The sequence below is a fragment of the Camarhynchus parvulus genome, chromosome 7, assembly GCF_901933205.1.
Source record: "Camarhynchus parvulus chromosome 7, STF_HiC, whole genome shotgun sequence".
Classification (NCBI taxonomy): Eukaryota; Metazoa; Chordata; class Aves; order Passeriformes; family Thraupidae; genus Camarhynchus; species Camarhynchus parvulus.
The window spans coordinates 21242384-21262501 of NC_044577.1; the positions used below are offsets into that span (position 1 = coordinate 21242384).

At 47.6% G+C, this 20118-nt stretch overlaps 2 protein-coding genes across 3 annotated transcripts in view; both read right to left on the bottom strand.

Annotated features, from left to right (window-relative positions):
- Window positions 1-2781: 2781 nt before the first annotated feature.
- TBR1 (T-box brain transcription factor 1) lies at window positions 2782-9148 on the bottom strand. Of its 2 annotated transcripts, XM_030952819.1 has the most exons (7): window positions 8320-9148; window positions 7727-7881; window positions 7281-7402; window positions 6784-6942; window positions 5865-5926; window positions 3664-3781; window positions 2782-3558 (listed from the first exon to the last, which is right to left on the bottom strand). In XM_030952819.1, exons 1-7 carry the CDS (start codon window positions 9009-9011, stop codon window positions 2938-2940), a joined length of 1929 nt encoding a protein of 642 aa, XP_030808679.1. In that variant the 5' UTR covers window positions 9012-9148; the 3' UTR covers window positions 2782-2937. The 2 variants fall into 2 exon arrangements, with proteins under 2 accessions (XP_030808679.1, XP_030808678.1); XM_030952818.1 differs by having other exon boundaries at window positions 2782-3781.
- A 3955-nt stretch (window positions 9149-13103) lies between these two features.
- The window catches only part of PSMD14 (proteasome 26S subunit, non-ATPase 14), a 46441-nt gene continuing 39426 nt past the window's right edge, over window positions 13104-20118 (bottom strand). Inside the window, exons 10-13 of the mRNA XM_030951993.1 lie at window positions 19366-19440; window positions 16917-17042; window positions 15714-15776; window positions 13104-13525 (exon numbers count right to left, since the gene is read on the bottom strand). Coding sequence (XP_030807853.1) covers window positions 13427-13525; window positions 15714-15776; window positions 16917-17042; window positions 19366-19440 — 363 coding nt within the window. The 3' untranslated portion in view covers window positions 13104-13426. The remainder of the gene's footprint in view (window positions 13526-15713; window positions 15777-16916; window positions 17043-19365; window positions 19441-20118) is intronic.

Here is a 20118-nt window from a genome sequence, read left to right on the forward strand (position 1 = left end):
AAATAAAACCTGGCGGAGGCTGCCTGAAGAGCGGTCTGTCCGGGGTGACTGCCCGGCGGGGCAGCAGCCCCGGCACGGCGGCGGCAGAGGGGACGCGGGCGGGGAACGCCGCGGTGCCTCGGGCCGCTCCCTCTGCCCTCTCGGGGGGCAGCGCAGCGGGACTGCCAGCGGCGGGGGAGCAGGGGCGGCTTTTCCTGGCCGAGAGCGGGGAAGGAGGGTCGGGAGCACGCCATGGGTTATTTAGGGTGCGGGAAGCCCCGGGCAGGGCGCCGGGACAGCCCCTCACGGCGCCGCGGAGGGGGCAGCTGGGCCCCGCCGGAGGCGGAGAGGTGCGGGCGCTGCGCGGGGACGCGTGCGGCGCCCCGGCCCCCGCCGCTTGGGAAGAGGCGGCTGGGGAAAGGCGCGCACCGCCCGCGCCGCTCCGAGGGGCGGTCCGGGGGCACTGCCCCCACGGCCCCTCTCCGGGTGGGGTCCCGGGGCAGGGCCCTGAGCCCGACGGCACCGCGGGGCGGGCACCGCTCCCCGCAGCTGGCACAGGCCGGCGGCCGCCCGGGCCCTCGAGGGCGGCGGAGGCGCTGGGCGCTCAGGGCCCCGCTCGGGGCCCGCACCTTGGCGGGGGTGGAGAGGACGGAACGCAATTGGGGTGCTCAGGTGCCCCCCGTCAATACCGCGGCAGGACAGAATACCTCTGACGGCTCCACACCGCGCTTACCCCACCGCGGAACCGAGAGTAAGCCCGGCCTGTTACCCCCAGCCCCTGTGGACTCGGTCCACGCAGGTGCCGGGCCGGCGCCTGTCCTAAAGCCCACAGGTGGCTGTCTCTACAGGGAGCAGGGTCCCCGGAAGGTCGCAGAGGGAGAGGTAGCGCTGCAGGAGTGGGGGCTCCGCTCCCGCGCACAGGGCAAGCTGCTCTCCGAAAGGGGCCCGCCTTGGGGGCACTGAGGGGCTCCGCCAGGGCAGCCCCCGCCCGGGAAAGGCGAGAGGAGGCTGCAGGCGGGCAGCGTTGCGCCCCTCGCCTCTGCTCCGCCAGCGATGGCACCCCCCGCCCCGCGCCAGGCACCTCTCCCGCCTGCAAAGTGCTGTCAGGGTTTTTAAGCGTCAAACACAGGGATAATTATAAACCTCTGAAAACCGACGGGGTTTCATCTCCCTCTTTCACCCACTGCAAACCTCCACGCTTGGCCACGCGGTATAAGCGCTGTCCCCTACGCTCTTCCACCCCCCCCCCAAAAAAGGACAAATGTGGGGCAAGCGGACCTGCTCCGTCAGGGAGAGCAGCGGCGGGACTCCCGCTCCAGAGCCCCGCGGTGGGCCCAGAGAGAGAGGGCCCCCCAGCCTCTTCCCCCTGGTCCCACCGGAGCCCTTACTTGCAAATCGGCGAAGTGCTTTTCCAACACGACGTTAACGTTTTGCCAGGTTTATTTTACTTGTTATACACAGACGATACAAACGGGCAAAAACCGAAACATTTCTCAATGGAGCATGTACTGGTATAAATTATTCAGTTCCACAGACATAACAGAACAAATATAAAAATCACAACATTCGATTTACAGAAGAGTCAAAAATATACACACGTTTATGACCCTGAATTTCTATTAGGAAATTTCCCCGTCGAGTGTAATCTAGACTGAATATTTAGCCCGATGCATATTTCAGTTCGTAATTGGTTTTTTTTTTTTCTTCCATATAAAAATGCGTTAATTGTATAGATTTGCTACTCAAAATTCGAAGACTTATTATTCTGCTTCGCCGGGGAGGGAGTCCTGGAGGGATATTACTTCTCCTCAATAGTATAAGAGATTTACAAGAATGATCACTCTTGATGTGCATTTGATTCCCCAGGAAGTCAGATCTCGGTTAGCTACTTTATGAAAAAGTCAATTCCAAAACTAAATGCAGTAAAATATACAACTCACAACTCATCTTCACTGGACTACACTATGGTTACCAACAATTCAGTCGTCTATATCTTTTTTTCTTTTTTTTTCTTTTTTTTTTTTTTTAGATTATTCATTACAAAGATTTACAGCAATATAAAGAAAGACGGGGGAACTGCAAAGAAATTTGAAAATAGTTTGTTAGCATATTTGGCACCTGCAGGGACCAGTAATGGATTTGGCACTTGGGGGCAGGAGAAGGGGGATTCCACAAAAATAATAATATTGCTGATCTCGAGCTATTCCTTTCAAAGAAAAAATAAGAGGCAGTTAATTTTGGTTCCGGGAGGCGTTATGCCCCTTTAATCGACTTTCCTATGAGACGTATTTCTGTTCTTTTGAAGGGAAAGCTGAGCTATTCCTTAGCTGTGTTAGCCCAGGGCACCACGTAATTATTTCATGCGAGGAATTGGAGAGAAAGTGAGAAACCCATTACCCGCTGCTACAGCTATGGACCACTGACATTTCCAGGGGCATTTAGGAAGAGTGTTTACCTGGGGAGGGGCACGAGGAAGAGGGAGCAAAGAGCGGGGAATGGGGTAAAGAAATTTAAACAGGATCTAAGTTCTGTGACTTAACAATGAAAACAAAACAAAAAAAAACCCCAAACAAATAAATAAACCGAACCAAAGAAAAGTAATCTGTTACAATAAAATAAATACTATGTACAGGCATTTCACAGGCTGTTTTCCCCACTATTACTGTTTCCCCTAGAATCCATCCGTGGTAAAAGGAAGGAAGCGCTGTACGGTTTGAGAGTCTAAGCATCCTACTGATCAGTGGGTTTCGGTGCGGCAGTGCCCCCCGCGCCCCCGGGGCGCCGCCGGACCGGGCCGGGCGGGGAGCGGGGCGGGGAGGCGGCGGCGGCGGCCGCGGCTCTGCCTGCCTGCCTGCCTCCCTGCCGGGCCGGGGCACGGATGGGGCAGCTAGGGGCGGGGGTCAGTGCGCTAACGCGGAGGAGTTATTGTGCAAAAGGACGGCGGGCCGGCGGCCGCGCCTAGCTGTGCGAGTAGAAGCCGTAATAGCCGATGTCCTTGGCGCAGGTCTTTTCGCAGTCCCGCTGGGTAAGCACCTCGCTCTTGAGGGGCGAGGAGCTCTCGGACACCGGGGTGTCCGAGGGGGAGATCCGCCTCCTTTTGGCCTGCTCGTAAATCCCAGAATCGGAGGAGTCGATGGACTTAATGGACGACGGCGTCTCGATCCAGCTGGAGTCGGACAAATCTTTGGGCTTGGAGTCCTCGGCGCCCGGCAAGGGGGACCGCTCGGGGGCCAGGCTCTCCGCCTCCTCCCCCAGGTAGGGGTTGCCGGCGGCCATGCGCGCCGCCGCCGCGCTGTTGGGCCAGCAGGAGAGCACCGAACCCGACTTGCTGCAGTACTGCGGGGGGCTGCGGGCCCCCCAGCCCGACGGGTCGGCGTAGTAGCCCAGCGGCCGCCCTGCGCAGCCGGCCGCCTGCAGCGGCAGCGCCTTGACGCCCGCGGCCGCGTAGGACAGCAGAGTGGCCGCGTTGCCGGCGAAGTCGGTGGCCGTGTCGTAGGCGGAGGCGGCGAAGTCGAGACGGTTGTTGGCGGGGGCGACGAACCAGCGCTGCGGCGAGGGGGCCCCCGGGTCCTCGGCTTGCTGTGGGGAGAGCAGCCCGTTGGTGTGGGGCACGCTGCGGTCGGCGCCGGGCCCCGGGCCGGCTCCTGCCCCGGGATGGAAGCGGGACTTGGCGTAGTTACTCACGAACTGGTCCTGGAGGAAGGAGCCGGCCATGGCGTAGCGGGCCCCGGGCACGATCTGCGAGCGGGGCGAATCGTTGGGAGAAGGCGTCAGCCGGTCCATGTCGCAGCCCGTGTAGATCCTGCCCAAGAGAAGGGGAGAGAGCTGGGTGTCCGCCGCAGCCCGGCGCCCTCCTCGGCGCGGCACCCGGCCGAACGCGGCCCTCGGGGGACGAACGGGACGGCGCCGTCCCAGCGCGCTCCGGCCCTGCCCGGGAGCCTGAGCTCCTCTCCGGGCTTGGCCTCTGGCATCAGCAGCGCCGAGGGCCTCTAACGGGCAAGAGGAAAGACGGGGGCAAGCATGGAGAACAAATCTTTCGGAACCGGTTGGCCATTCCTTGACGGGGCTGAGATCCCTCTCTCTGGTCCAAACCCACAACCCAAAAGTGTGGAATCCCGCGCGGTGACACGCTGACCGGTCCTACCACACGTGCAACAGGCAGCCAGCCCGGTCATTTGCCGCGAGTAGCATGAGTGGCAGACTATGGAATTCTATCGGCTGTTTAACACTTATTATTGGGAGTCACAGACGAACCATCAACATTTTACTGAGTTTAAATTAAGCTAATCTTTAAACACCTACTGTAGGAAATGTAAAGCCAGACACTTCCAGTGTTCCCTGCTTGGCCTATATATAATTCTCCCATGCTGGGCTGCAATTTGTGATTATAAAAACTTTAATGGATGAATAACTACTATCTGTATTTAATTCAGGCTAAAACTGTGCTTTAATTAACCCTCCACGCCTCCTGGAATTTCTTATCCAAAATAAACTTGGCCCTTAAACAAATTCAACGTGCTAGACAACATTGAAGCTTCCCCCTCCCCCCCGTCTCCTTTCAAGTGACGCCCTATAAAGTTTTTTTCCTATCAAAAAGGGAAAAGCACTTTTGGCTGGGGCCGAAGGCCTTTCCCAAGGCCGCACATACTCTCGCAGAGCTCCCGGAGAGCAGCCAGGATCGGCTGCCGCCCTCTGTGGCACCAGGGACCGCCGCTGCCCTCCCGGTGGCGGACCTGCTCCCCGCCTCAGCCTCGGCGACCCCCGCCCCCTGGGGAAAGCGACCGCACCACAGGCTGCTCCCTGGGGAGAGCTGGAGCTCAGCCCCGGCCCCTCTCGCACTAGTTCAGCTCTGGGCGTCGTTTCCACCCTCGCCCTGCGAGCCTGCTGCTGGTGGCTGCCGGACCGCGGTCCAGCGCAGAGGCTCAAGTAGGCGCCCAAGATACGCGCGGGGTGAGGCGCTCGAGGCCAAGTGAGGCCGCTCCCCGCCGCAGTTTAGAGAGGAAAAGGTTTTCCTCCTCAAAGCCGGGGGCCCGTCCCACAGATCAGAACTTGCAGCAGGATACCCGAAATTCCTGCCGTCTGCTCCTCCGGGTGTATGGGCAGCCCTGCGGCCGCCACGTCCCGCTGCCCCAGGCTGGGCAGGGGGATGCCGCGCGGGTCGTACCCCGGGCCAGGGGAAGCCTGCCTGCAGGCCGGGATTGCCCCATTTTTGTCCCGAGGGCCGCGAAAGGCGGCGGCGGGGGCCGAGTGTTGGTGCCGCCCCGGAGCCGCAGCCGGAGGGGCACCGGGCGCCAAGGCCGGGGTCAGACCGCTGGGGACGCCTCGGAGGCGGACGGGCAGCGGCAGAACAGGGACAAACCGCGATTAAAACTTCCGAGGCTTTAGCTCCACCCAGAAGGGAGAGGGAGAAAAAAAATTCAACCCCGGCGAAGAATAAAACGAGACGAAGACATTTCCCTCCGGAACCCGGCTCTGCGGACCACGGAATGATGCAGACCCGGCGGGTTGCCGGGGACCGAGCCCCTGCTGCTCCGGTGCTTCTTTCGGAGCCCTTACGCGCGAGTGAAACGGAAGCTTGGAAAGAGGCGCCAAGATACGTGCCAGGAAAAACCAACAACAAAACCGCCGCAAGTGCCAAAGCGAGATGCGGACTCGGGTGCGGGCAGCGCGGCCCCGGGCGCGGCAGCGGCCTCAGGGCTGCTCAGGGCCTCGCCGCAGGGACAGCCCCTGTGCGGGAGCGGGCGTGTGCTTCCCTCCCGGAGGGCTCTAGAAGAGCCTGGCATTACACATCTCGGTGTGAAATGAGCCAGCCCTCATCCTAAATCTCCCCCCTTTGACATGTGTGTGCAGCCGGCAGAAGGGTAGTAAAAATCCGGTTTACTTACGTGTCATAATTGTCTCGGAATCCTTTTGCGAAAGGGTTGTGATCTATTTTCAGCTGTGTGATCTAGGGAAAGAGAGAAGCAGAGCGCACGTTGTGAAAGCCTGAAAAATATACCCCACTGCAGCCAACATGTTTTTAAAGGACCAAGCTTTACTCTAGTCAATCATACTGCATTTAAACCGTGAAAAATCAGCTCTGGCATGCTTATAGACATCACAGTCTAATTTTAAGATTTACGTTGTTGTAAAAAGTACGAAAAAAAATCAATATTTAACCCCATATTTTGAGACGTGTTCAGCATTCCTAGTGCATGGGTATGAATATGCTGAAATCCAGAAATTAGGCAAAACGTACCGCAGAACGGTAACTAGGAGTTTGCATTTGCATCGAGCAAAATAATTAAAGCGAAAATGTGGACTGAACATATGTCATTTGAAAAGGGGGCACCAGTCTGTAGCAAAGCCAGACCACTCCGAAACGCATCCAGGCATTAACGAGCTTTTAATTTGAGGAAGTTGCTCCGTCACCCCCGGCGCAATCAATGAGGATGTTAATTGATCTTTGCAGACTTAAAGCTTAAGCTAACAGCTTAACAGCTAACTAAGCTGTTTCCGACTGGGAGATAAACGCTGCGGGCCAGCGCCCAGCCCCGGGCGGAGGGGCAGGATCGCGCCCGTCCTGGCGGGGAGGGCGATGCCGCTGCGGGCACCCGGAGGGGGCTCCTGAGGCGAAGGCGGCCCGAGCAGCTACGGCCGCCCTGGGGATGGCCAGGGAGGGCTGGCACAAAGTGGGGAGCAGGGAGCCCCATCTCCCAGCGCCGGAGACCCGGGGTAGGGTGGGCAGCAGCCGGGCCATCCCTGCTGGGCTGCCTTGCGGGGACCAGGGGGACCGCGAGGGGAATAAACCAGGGAGCTCTTTACATCGGTGTTTTGGTAGGCGGTGACGGCAATGAACTGCGTCTCGGGGAACGTGAATGTCTGCACTCTGCCCGGCTGGTTGGTATCCTCCGTCCCGTCTTCGTTCACCTCCACCACATGCAAGCGAGGTTGGTACTTGTGAAGGGACTGCAAAACCACCATCTGTCAGGCATGGCAAAAGGAGGGAGGGGGACGCGGGGAGAAAAGAAGAAATTAGAGCGAGAAGGACGAGAAGAGCGATGCCCGCTGGCCGCCGCGTCCCCGGGACGGTTGCGGACTTCCCCGGCCGCACCGGACAGCGGTGTCAGCTTGGGCAACGCGCTCAGGGCCGACGAGGCCCATGGCAAAATGAAATGGGAGGACTTTCTCACCACCACCCCCCTTTTATTTTCACCTAACGACACGATCTTAAAAGAAAAGTACACGTCCTTTCGGAAATGGTAGGATTTTAACTGAAGAAATAAAAATAATTCTGGCAGCGTCTGCGCTCCCCCACTGACCTGCCCGTTGTTGTTTGATGCTCCTTTATTGTTTGTAAGTTTTAGTTTCCCAAAGGAGATTTCCTGACGCATCCAGTGGGCTCCCGTGTTGGGGGAGTCGGGATGCATATACACCCGGTTTCCTAAGCAGAACAACAAAAACACAATCACATCACAGTTCTAGCCTGGACCCCGGTTCTGCTGCTACATCCGCACACGGGGGTGAAGAACCCCGTTAAGTGGACAATATTTTACTCCCAAAACTCCCTTAATTTTAAACGAGAAGGATTAAAAGAGCTTTTACCGAACACCTTTTACTTTCTCCTCCACCCTCCTTTTTTCTATTTTTTTTTAACATCGTTGGCCCATTTGCGTTTAAGAAGTCGCCAGAGCCAGTCCGCAAAGGCATTAATTAATCATTCTCACCTACATATGTGTCGGGAAAAGTGTTAATTGGAGGAACTTGCCTTGTACGTTGGTGTCCGCCTTGCCGCAAGGAACCCATTTGCCTCCCTGAAATCTCCAGTGATTGGGGTCCGCCAAAATTACATCCACAAAAATATTGTAGTGAGCCGTAGGGTCGAGACCAGAAATATTAAAGCTTAGGAAAGGGAACATGCGCCTATAAAAAAAAAAAAAGGAAAAAAAAGAAAAGGGGGAAAAAAAAGAAAAATAGAGGGAAGAAGGAAAGCAAGCCATCGGCAGCGACAGGCACACGCGGAGCACCCAGCCGTTGTGCTTTATCCTCACGGCTCCCGATAGCGACTGGGAAATAAAAATCAAAAGAAGCCCCCTCCCCGGAGTGCCGAGCTTTCCGCGGGGAAGGGCTGAGCGCAGCGGGCGCGGGAACTTGCGGGGAGGCAGAGAGGGCTGCCCCGGCAGGGACCGGCTCCGGCGGGAACGACTCCGGCGGGGACCCGCACCGGAGCTCCCGGCGACAAGGGCAGGGGCCCCGGTGACGGGGGACGGCTCCGCCGGGGCGGCGGAGGCTCCGGGCGGCTCCCCCGGCGATGTCCGCGGCTCAGCCTCGATACCCAGAAAGGTCCGCGCGCAGGCTTACCTTCCCTGCTTCGTGATGATCATCTCCGTCTGGTGCCGGTGAAATTTCAGCCACAGTGGCCTGTTGCACAGGTAGACCTGAGCCTTGCCGGGAACCAGCCCCGGCTGGGTGGAGGAGAACTGGTAGAAAGGTGCCCCTTGATAGGAATGGCCATACTGCTGGGGGTACGGGTAGCCCGCCGTGGGGTAGCCTTGCGGAGAAGAGTTGGACAGGAGGCTGTTATAAGCTCCGTTGGTGATCACAGGATGATGAGCCATGTAGCGGCTGGGGCTGGCGATGGAGAAGGCTGGGTGAGCAGGTCCATGCTGGCTGGGATAAGGGAACATGGTACTAGGAGCAGAGGCAGCAGACTGGGGCTGGCTGGACTGAGAGAGCAGATAGCGATCTGCAGCAGATCCATCGAAACTGTGACGAAGCTCAGAGACCCCGTCCAAGACGGGAGAGAGTTTATTTCTCTGGACGTCCCCTGGTGTGTCCTTGGAGTCAGGAAAATTGTCTGTATCTGACTGATTCGTCATCCCCCTGGTAATTTTTTTCAAAGGTGAACTTCTCTCCAGGTTGTCAGTGGTCGAGATAATGGGATGATCATGCAAGGCAAGCTCAGATCCGCCTGCATGTGGGTAACTGCTGCTCACATTGAGAAATTTCTTGGAGAGCATGATAGAGGGAGAAAGACAATGCTCCAGCTGCATAGCTCTAGCACCACAGTAATAACCCTTCAGTCCCTGGATCTGAAAGGGCTTCCTAGTATCAGAAGCTAGACATCCTGGGACCCACACTAGGCAGAAAGCACTTCATCTACCAAATGCTTCCCAAACGTTTGATTTACTTTTTTTTTTTTCCCTTCCCAGGGAGAAGAGATTGGCCAATTGACACTATGCAGCAATCAGGAAAGACTCACTTTTGATCTTGCTGCTTGTGGAGAGGATGAAACGGCTTCTGCCATTGGTTAACCGCTGACAGTAATTTAATTAGATAGACATTAATTAGGATAATCACCTGGCTCCTGGTCGCGACGATCATGGCAAATTGAAGGAGATGATTTTATTGTGAGATAGAAGGAAGGGAAAGGGGGAAGGGAATAGTGTGTTTGCTGTGAGAGCTCATTATTATGTGACCTTTCTAGCTTTTTTTTTTTTTTTTTTTGACTACGGCTGGAAAATAAATCCGAACCCTGCGATTCCCCAAATATTGCGCGCGTGTACCCCACCTTTGTGCGTCAGGAGAAGAGCGGCTCCTGGGCGCTTTGGGGAGCGATGGCGAGGGGAGCGCGGGGCTCGGCGGCCGCTGCCCTCAGCTCACCCCCGCGGTTTGTCTCCAGCGGGGCGCAGTCCCTCTCTCCCAGCTCTTCTGAGCGATCCCCGGCGCATCGCCCCCACCCTTCCCACCCATGCCTGTTTCGCGGGGGAAAATATACCCTCCGTCCCCGCTGACAGTGGCCGCGTATCATCTCTTATAACTTCTGAAATAATCATAAGCCCCGCAGCCGAAGTGCCCTAATGTATTTGCTGCGATGTTTACGGGTTCTTTCGTAAATAAATATTTTATCTGGGGGCCGTAATGCCTGAGATTATCAGCAAAACAGCGTGGAAGGCGTCCACCTCCCATCCGTCTCCGGATTTCTTTCCTCTCGGTGCCTGCTTTCCCTCAGTGACTCAGTCCCGCGGGCAGCTCTCGGGAGGGGCAGATTTCTGGCAGCGCCCTTGCCAGGGGCCGCGGCCCACCCCGGCCGTGGGGTCGATCGGAGCTGAGAAATCCAAACCTCGATGGTGCTGCGGCAGGAGCCGCCGGCACCCTCTACCCAGGGGGGTCTCCGCGGCCCGGGCTGCGCTCCCAGGCGGGCGGGGGCTCCCGGTGACCGGAGGGACCGGCCGCGGGTCCCGCGCTGTGCGCGGCCGAGCCCCCGGCTATTGAGAGAGGGACCCTCCAAGGCGCAAAGATGCGCCTGAAGAGTTCAGGGGGCCCGCTCGCCACCCCACCTTGGCCAAGCACCAGTCTCAATTTCTCTTCCTAGGGAAGCCTGCCCGAGAGTTTAAAAGCATGGGGCTTGTTTTTCGGTTTTTTTGTGCGTTTGGGGTTTGTTTTTTTTTGACCGGGCAGGAGCTCTCCTGTACCATTTTTCTTAGTGTTGTCCCCTTAGTGGTTTGGACTTCAGGTATTTTACAGACCACATCTCTTCCCAGGTGACATCAGCAGCCAGCTTCAAAATTCACTGTCAGATAATGCAGCCTGAACCACCACATAATAAACCGAACCACGGCATAACTGCCTGAAGCCAGACTGAAACTTTGCAAACTCTAATCCAGAGAAGACTAGAACCAGGATGACTTGACAGAATGTGTTTCAATGCTCTCAAATCCCACGGCCATTTATTTTTCTGCTGCTTAACCGTGAGCTACTTTGGTTATTTGGTGTTTCATAGATGCCGACATACACACACTCTCTGCAAGGAAATTATTCTAATAAGACAATTTATGAAGCAAAAAGCAAGCAGTTCACTGTTCTACTCGAGTGGTTCAGCACATGCAACTTTCCATACACACCTTCTTTCAGTGTTAAGAAAACGGTTTCATTATTATCAGTTCTAACTAATGTTTCCAACACTTGTTTCATCAGTGCTCACCCTTCCCTTTCCCTGTTTGCAACAACAGAACATTAATGGACTTATACAGGCAGGAGATGGACCGAAATGCAGATAAACCCTCGGAAACGCTGCCCTGAATTACAGAGCTACAGCCATATAGATGCAGAGCTGCAATGAATTCAGTGGTATACTGCCAATCACATGGAAGTGCTAATATATGCCAAAAATCTTCAGTGCACAACTCCTAAACTGGTATAATAGGGGGGATATGCAATGGCAGGTGGTGTTACAGAATCGTCATAGAATGGAGTGAGGTTTGCTAATACAATATGCCCGTCCTTCACGCTGACAGGTGACAAGGGGTCATGCTGCTAATGAAGGTCTGCTCCATTGCGGCTGGAGGCTCAGAAGGTGGCTGCTTGAAAATCTCTTTCTTCCTCCAACATCATATATGGGCTGCTGCTTTCCAGGTTACGGCATACACACAATTCTTCCAAATCCGCTGTGTAGCTCCTAAAGCACTGGACAAAAATAAGGAAGGATGCCCAAAAAACCTGCCTTTTTATTATTCATGTAACATCTTGGTAAACGGAAAATTGTGTCTCCAAGTTAAACTGAAGAGTGAATAGAAAGCAGGGTACCACAGCACAAGCTTATAGTATGGGAGATCTGCGTCTCCAACAGACTCCCTTCAGCTACCCTCTGCAAGATGTACATTTGTCAAAATTAATTTAGAATATGTAAGACTCACTGGTTTGTCTCCCTGCTTACACCAGCCTCTCACGCATGTATACACTGCAGCACTGCGCTAGCTCCTCTCCTGTTCTGCAGTGCCATGTTACCCACGACCTGCCAAACTCTGTCTCCCTCGTGGTGCTACACGTGTGTGTGGGAGTAGAGAGCGGCAGGGATGCAGAGCCTCCCTGGCAGACGAGCCCCGGGGCAGGTTCCTCGATCAGCTCCTGCCCCGTCTCACCCCGGGCGCACAGCCGGCAATGCGAGGCCTGACTGCAGTCCTCCCCAGCCACCCGCAGGTTTGCAGTGGTAATCTCCAGAAAGAACTTCCATTTAACTACACACAGGCAAATGTGGTTTGGTATGTCTCCATTTTCCCAGTCTGATATTCCACTGCCTACTGTGGGGGCAGAGGGAAGGCCATAAGGAGGGCAGCTGCAAAAATCTGCATGTTTCCCTCTGAAGTAAGTGCACGCTAAATATACTTTGAGAGAGAGTTAGTCTAAAATAGTAAATTAAAAGGCCTCAATAAGAAATTTCAAACAAAAGAAAAATCTTTGAATGGTAAAGTGTAAGTAAATATGGGCATAAGCCAGAAAACAAGACAATTTAAGGGTTATTTCCTTAGTATGCAAATAAGAAGTCAATTTTTAAAAAATTATCTTCAACAAGAGATAGCTTTGCAGATAGCCTGCCACTACTGTTGCTCTTTATTAAAAAAAGCCCCAAACCTACAGTAAAGAAAAAAAGAAAACTTCTGCCCAGACAAAAGAATCAAATCAACCTAAGCAACATCCAACACTTGAAAAAAAGAACCCTAATGAAAAATTCCAATCAGTCCCTGCCCAAAACCCAGAGTCACTCCCCAAACCCAGATATTTGGCTTTGTCTGCTTCAAAGCAAGCAACCCACCTGCTTTCCTGCAAGTGTTTCCCTCTCCAGTGTCAGTAGAAATAGTTTAAAATGTCATATTCTAGTTGGGACTCTTTCCACATATTTATATATATGGACATCTCATGTATGTTCTCTCACAGGAGAGTGGGTTCATGTAACCCAGAACAGCCTCTGTCACTTTAATGTTTATTCTCAGAATACTGCTATTTATGACACCGCTTGTGAGAGTTCTGTGATTCAGTTATCAGCAACTGAATTAATTTCCTTAAGGTCAGTTGTCTTGTGTAGATATTAGGGTTTCAATAATACTCAAAGGGAACTGATAGAGGAATTTTCAGCATTTTTGGTTTTGTACATCCTCAGAATTCAGTACCATGATTTTTTTTGTTTTAATCTCCATGAGAGTAACTGGTAATCAATGGGAGCCAAATTCCAGTAGAGAATTTTTGCTTTCCTAGCAATTAGTATCTCAGTAGTTTTACAGTGGGGGGAAATAAACATTTACTAACACTTTTTCCAGTTTGCTAATTCCCGCTGTCCTTTCTCAAAAAACACTATCCAGAACTTAAGACAGATTTGTAAATGTATTTTTATTATGTTGCAACAATCAAAATATATATGTACTACTGATTTTCCCCCCCAAATATTAAATGAAAAGGTACTCAATTTTTTCCCCACATTGTGTTCTTGAATGCTTTGGAATCTGTGAGGACCTTGACATAAAGAAACTGAAGCAAATGCACAATTAGACACTGAGAGGTGTTACAGTGCTGCACTTACATTGCAAATGAAGTCAGATGTCTCAGTTTAATCAAATAGAGCCTCAACAGTCTCTGTTTTGTATTAGAAACAATAAACAAATATACACAGAAAGTATCGCCAACAGTAAATCAGTTATTTAAATACAACTGTATCCAACATAGCAGCTAAACACTGGACAATGTTTGAGGTCATCAACACATCCACATGCTCTTCTAAATGACGTTTAGGGTCCTGAAATACAAAGGATGCCATGAGAGGAATGACTGAAACACGTCTCTGAAAGATTTCATTTACTCCAAGTCTATTTAAGATGTCTGTTAGTTAATGAACACAGGCCAGTAATGCCCCTAAATTTTCCATTCTAGGAAGACCTAGCAAATGACTGAATTTCCACAAACAAAATTTTAGATTAATTCATACTAACAGTTAAGTTGAGGATAAGCTTAGGAAGTAAATTTCTATCCAGCATATCAAGAGTAACCGTGCCAGCTGTGAGTTAGTTTTAAGGACAACACACAACATGTGAATTTTACTATATATCTCACTAAGGCCAATATTTTAACCTTACTTCTGGTATATTGCAATTTGTTTTCAGATCTTTGCAAATGTGCGTTCTAATCCTGTGAAGATTCAGGCATTATCTAACACAGTCTTGAATAGTTGTGTTGACTGCAATAAAATGAGTGTATCCTTATCCACAGAAACCTGAAACATGAACAATGCCCTGTCAAATGCTCTTACGAATTGAATGTTAAGCCTGAGCAGTTTTCTGAAAATACATATTTTTACACACTATTACTCAGCTGATGTAGGCATTTGTGGGCATCTGCATGCAACAATAAGATTATTTCTGGTTGAAAATCATACCCATGCACTTCTTCAGTTTCACCACTGATATGAAATAATTAATCTCCAAATACTGCAAAAATATCAGGCATAGCTCACAAAGATGTCTGAACTTTATTATAGTATTATTGTAGTAATTCTTGCATGTAAAGAAATTAAAATATGGAAGACAATCATGCATGGGAATTGTAACTTCTTTAAAGATGGGATTATGTCAAAATGTAATGAACCCATCTAAATTTATATAGAAGAGTGCTACTGAATCTGTGTATGCTGCCCTTCTTAAATAACTCCTTTTCAAAGATCAGACAGTTCTCCAACATTCTTTCAGTTCCTAACAAATTATACACCTAATAATATAATATCCCTAGAGTGTGAATGGCTGCTTCTTTACAAAGCTTTTTATCTAAGTTGTGTAAAAAATTCCACTTGAAAATTACTTCACTGAACCATTTTTTTAATTTAAAGGAAACTTGAAACATTTTATCAGGAAAAAAATTCTTTTCTTTTTGAAGAACCGCTCCAAAATAGAGTTTTTTTCACGTATGCGTAACAACTAGTGAAGCTCAAGTTCTGTTTGAGATGACATCATAACCCTTAAAATATAAGCCTTCTTACATATTTTATATGTATATATTTATGTATGTGTAGGTGTGCATAAACTCCATTGTTCTGAATGCTACAGAAATACATGAGTGACTGAACAATAGTGCAGATGTGTTATGACATTGCTGCTAGAAGCTGACACATAAGAGCAATCCAGAATCTTTTAAATTCTTCTACTGCTACTAGTGATACAATAAGTACTGGTTCTTTAAGGACACACTAGATATTTTAAAAGCTATTTCTTGTTTTCATTGCCCTTCTTGAACACAAGCTCTTACAAATTTCCTTTGCTCTCCCCTTGCTCACAAGAGCAGATTTCCTCAACCTTTATGTTGAAATCAAATGTAGAAATAGTTTTTTGTTGAGTCTTTAAAAAAATGTTATATCCTAACATTGCAAAGGGATGGAATGAATTGAGTGGGTGTTTTTGGTTTCAGCTGTGGTCCTAAACAGTTTTCCTCAAACACCAATACAAAGGAACTCAGCCTACCTGCCAAGTGTGTCTGAAAGCTATGCACTGACAGTGTGCTCATGAACTGAAGACAGGGGTGAGCTGGCTCTTTACATGATAATGTACAAACACACCACCCTCACCTCTGTTTCCATGATCACCATTTTTTAAGTGTCTCCACATTTTGGTTCTCTCTGACACAGACTTGGACATCTTTATGTCTCTTAGAAGAAGTTAAAACAAATGAAGATGGAAAAGGGAAAACTACTAAATTTCAACACTGTTCCTCAGCATATAATAAAAACACATATAAAACATGGCTTGTAGATATTCTGCCAATTACCTACAGTCAAAGCCCTGTTCATTGCATGACCTCCAACAAAAATAAATTTATTATTTGAAGCATTGAGAGTATCATGCATGTAGAATTAAAATCACCTCCGCACATGTAAAGAATTAGTATTTAGAATGAACGAAGCATATCATTCCACCTCACTCTAATTCATCACACCTCACCTGCTTGCCAACATTTTTTATTGCCAGCTGTTCAGGTGTCATCTTATCTTCTTCTTCAACAGCCTGTGAAAGAAACACAGAAAAGGTCAGTGTTTCAGATTTCATTTACTTTTCCCTCAAGCCACAGATTCTCAAAATACAATTCTGTTCCTTAAAAAAAAAAAAAAAAAAAAAAAAAAAAAATCAAACAGCAACACATTTCAGAAAGTCAAAAGGAAAGGTACTTCAGGTTTTCAGCAGACGTGGTTTTAATTACTGAGTGTTAGTGCAAAAGATCAAGGCAAATACTTATGAATGGTTTTATTGTCACACATTTACCAAAATGTTAGTAAGCAAAAATCTTAAATGAGCAGTATCAATAGTTAAAGATAGTTGAAAACAGTTAAAATAATAAAACAGAACTGAACACAGCATTTCTATATAGTTTCAACTACTGGAGATTCGATCTCAGTTTTTGTACAGTTTAAAGTCATTTATTTTAATATATTTTGATACTGTTATGTTGCCTTCAAATACGGTGTCTTCATAAAGTTCATCCACTAACTTAACTAGTGAATGTAATACTGAATTTTGGTTGTAAGAACTTCTAAGGAGTTAAAAAAATAACACTTGTTAAGAAATACTGACATGATTACTACTCATAGAATGCTTGTTGAGATCTAGTATTTGTCAGAAATATTTCTAAGTGTGTCAGTATTAAAACAGTATAAGCAGCTGCAATTCCTCTTACAACACCAATAACAAATTTCTTATCTAAACAGAACATTGAATTGGGCTCTGGAATGCATTCTAAATACTTATAGCCTATCTACGAGACTGATACAGATGAATAACCTTTACTCTGCCACAGTGAGCAAACAATCCTTGACTGAAGGATTGAAAAATTTGACTGCTCATTTTGATCTACAGAAATCTTATATTCTTGCCACTAAGTAAAAACACAAAATCACTATGATTACTCACATTTCAAAGCAAAGCCCATAACTAAACACTTTGACAAAAGTTTAGGGCAAAAAGTCTGGTGGCAGTGCCTGAGGAGCTAATCTGGCAACTTCCCACAGAAACCATACACAGCTGATTAGTATGAACTACAGTCATTCTGAACAAAGCTTGTGATAATCAATTCCTTCTGAAATTAGGTAACTAATTTCTTCACTTCATAAACACAGCTACACTTATACTATCATTATGGGATATGAATACCTTGTTATAATTCTTAGCTAATTCTAACATCTCCTTCACTACTGTTTCATTGAGTTTGCAATGTTCACTGTAGTCCTGAAGTGTCAAACCTTCCATCCAACTCTTCTTATGCAAATTTAGCAGCATCTGCAAGACAAAACCTCTTTAGAGCATTCACCACAAAATACTTTGAGAATACTATGAAGATCTCTTTGACAGGCAACTGATTTATGGTAAGAAGAATATTTAAAAAAATAGCTCTTACAATGCCAATGTTTAAATAAAGGAAATACAATGATAAACTACTCTACTAGAGTAGAAGATAGATTTGCATACTTTTAAAAGATCGAACTTCTTGAATCCTAAATATGAAAATGAGGCATGAAAACATGGGTCCCATTTACTTTGACAGGAATACATAGATTTGTTGATTTGTTTTCTGTGATTTGTTACTTTTGCTGCAGGTTAAGAATGCACAACTGCCTTGTAGCAGAGCTAAGAGAAAATGGAATACTATAGTTGAATAGTAGAAGCTTTTGGCCTCTGACGAAGTTGAAAAATATTTTAATGCTTAGATTAAATTCATAAAGTAGTTACATAGGCTTCACTGATTATCTGATCTGTATGCAAGCAACTGACAGTAAAACAGACTTTGAAAGTGACCAAAGCATGACTTCTGTGTCTCTGCCTCATAAAGAATAAGTGAGCATAAAAACCATAGGATAAAATGTGCAGAGATTTGATGATGATAAAGGCAGGCACTATTACATATATTTGAAAGGTTTTACTTGACACTTTCATGTCATCTTGAAAGAGCAAAGGAACAGCTACAATAGCATTTTCTTTATTTTCAAGAATAAGGGAAGTGTATTTTGTGGATCTCCTGCACACTTGATGACTACAGGGAGGACCCCTTCAGCAAACAGTTTCAGCTTGCCTTCAATTTGTGAACATTTACTAGACATTTCTGAGAGCTGGTAATCCCTGTAATTGCTATCACCTGAATAAAAGTACCTGTTTCATCCTCTGTAGAGCTTCCAAAGCAACCTGGCTTTGGAACATGTGAACTGAGTAGAAAGTTTGTGTCATAATTTGTGTTAGCAAGATCTTAGCTGCTGACAGAAGGAGTCGTAGGCAAACTGCATATGGACAGTTTAGCTAGGCTATCTTGATTTTAAAATTAAGGTTTGGTGTGATAAGCTCCTAATCTAATACATGAAGCATGTACTTTTGTTACTACAGATGGAGATAACAGACCACCACCATCGTGAGGGGGGGTTTGAGATACGTATGAAGCTGCCTCATGAAAGATGTGAGAGAGAGTTGTTACCTCACAGATTAAAGTCCTCCTAACTTGTTCAAGATTATTCTCCTACTTGCAAAGGTAATAACTCACTTATGTAAAGCCGTTGACGAAAATACACACTTGGAACTGCAGACAAGCCCAGATTTGGCCAATTGTTGCATTTGATTGGAAACAATAACCCCCTGGAAGCCTCATGGTCATTTCCTGAGAGAGCTGGTTATGTTCAATCACTCAGTAACAGTGAGGACTTGGAAGTCTGATACTGCACTAAAAATGGTTGTGCATTTCACACATTCTTTCCAACTCCTTAATTTGCACACATATTCCTCCACTATTTGAAACTGGGCTTTTTCTTATTACTTGTAACTCAGAAAGTCTGAATTCAGTGTAAAAACTATACTGATCATTTCATCATAAGCTTTGAGATCAATTTATAACCCTAACAAGGCCATGAAAATGCACAGACATATCAGAGAACATATACAGAGGATAGAATCTGGCTTTTCAAGAATTAACTTCTGTAGATGATACATAAGCTTTTCTTCCTTTTTGTTTTCCTGTTTGAGATTCTCAAGCGAGATTTTGCATGTAACCTGAAGAAATTTGATGCAAAAATAGCAAAAACATTTGTTGTCAGTAACTCCAAAATATTTCTTCTTGTAAACGCAGGACATCACTACTTCCTGATATTCAGTGATGTCTTGGGGAGTTGCAATCATACCAACTGGAAGTACCTTCTGTCAAAGTGATCACAGCGAAGAAAAACCCAAGATCCCTTAGTTATACATTCCATTTTGGAAAACACAGTTAAAAATTCTCCTAGCTTCAGGAATTCCAGCCTGTGAAAACTGAAGGCAGCGAGTATGCCTTTCAGCTTCATCACTGAAAACTTGAAACTTTGTACAAACTTAGGTACAGAGAACAGAATGACAACTTTCAATGAGGTGGACAAAAATGTTGTCAAACTATTAATATGGTCATTAGAATGTGGTTTTGTAAAGTTTTATCACAATGACTGTTCATTCAAGCGCTTTCTGGAAGAGAAGCCACCTATTCCAGGAGAGTTTAAACAATTACTGAAAGTAACAGCCATTGAAATCAGAACATTGCCACAACATTTTGTATAATGCTTGTGGAACTCTGAATTAAAGCTGAAACAATTACCTTCTGTTCTAGTTCATTCTTCCTGTAGTTGATGGTGATGGAATAGTAATGTCTGTTTAGTCCATGGATTAGTGCCTGCAAGATTTAGGGGAGAAACTGAATTAAAATCACCCACCGCTGAAATGAAGAAGTATCAGAAGGAGAAAGCTCATTTCAATATAAACACCTTTAAAGATGACTCAAATAAAGGGAAAAACACCAGGAAAAAATTGCAGAGATTACAAGGAGATATGAAGTAAATATACCTGGTTCTATTTCTCTTGTGTTCATTAACTGACAGTTATGTTTTCTATTTCTAAACCACAGATTTTTTTTCACACGGTAGCAACTATAATAAGAAAAAATGGTAACTGCCTTCAAACATTTGACCGATACATATGCACAAACATATTTCTCTCAAATCCTTCCTCTCTCAATAAATTTGGTTATCACTCCTATTAAAATTTTCTGTTACAAACAGAAGACTATTTGCTATCTATTTATTTATAACCATTGTCAACATTCCCAAGTTCATTCTCCAGGGTACAACATGAAGAGGGATTAACTGACGCAAGCAAAAACCTCAGTTAGACAATGTGTATCAAATTAACCTTGGATATTGACACTAATTTTATTTTTTAACTGTAAATGAAGGAAAAAACTCCCACCTTTTTCACTACAAGTATGCCCTCTGCAAATACAATCTGATCAACTGAGATTAGTTTTAGTGGTAGCTGTATGCATGTATTTTCTGTTTTGCTCACTTGCATTAGA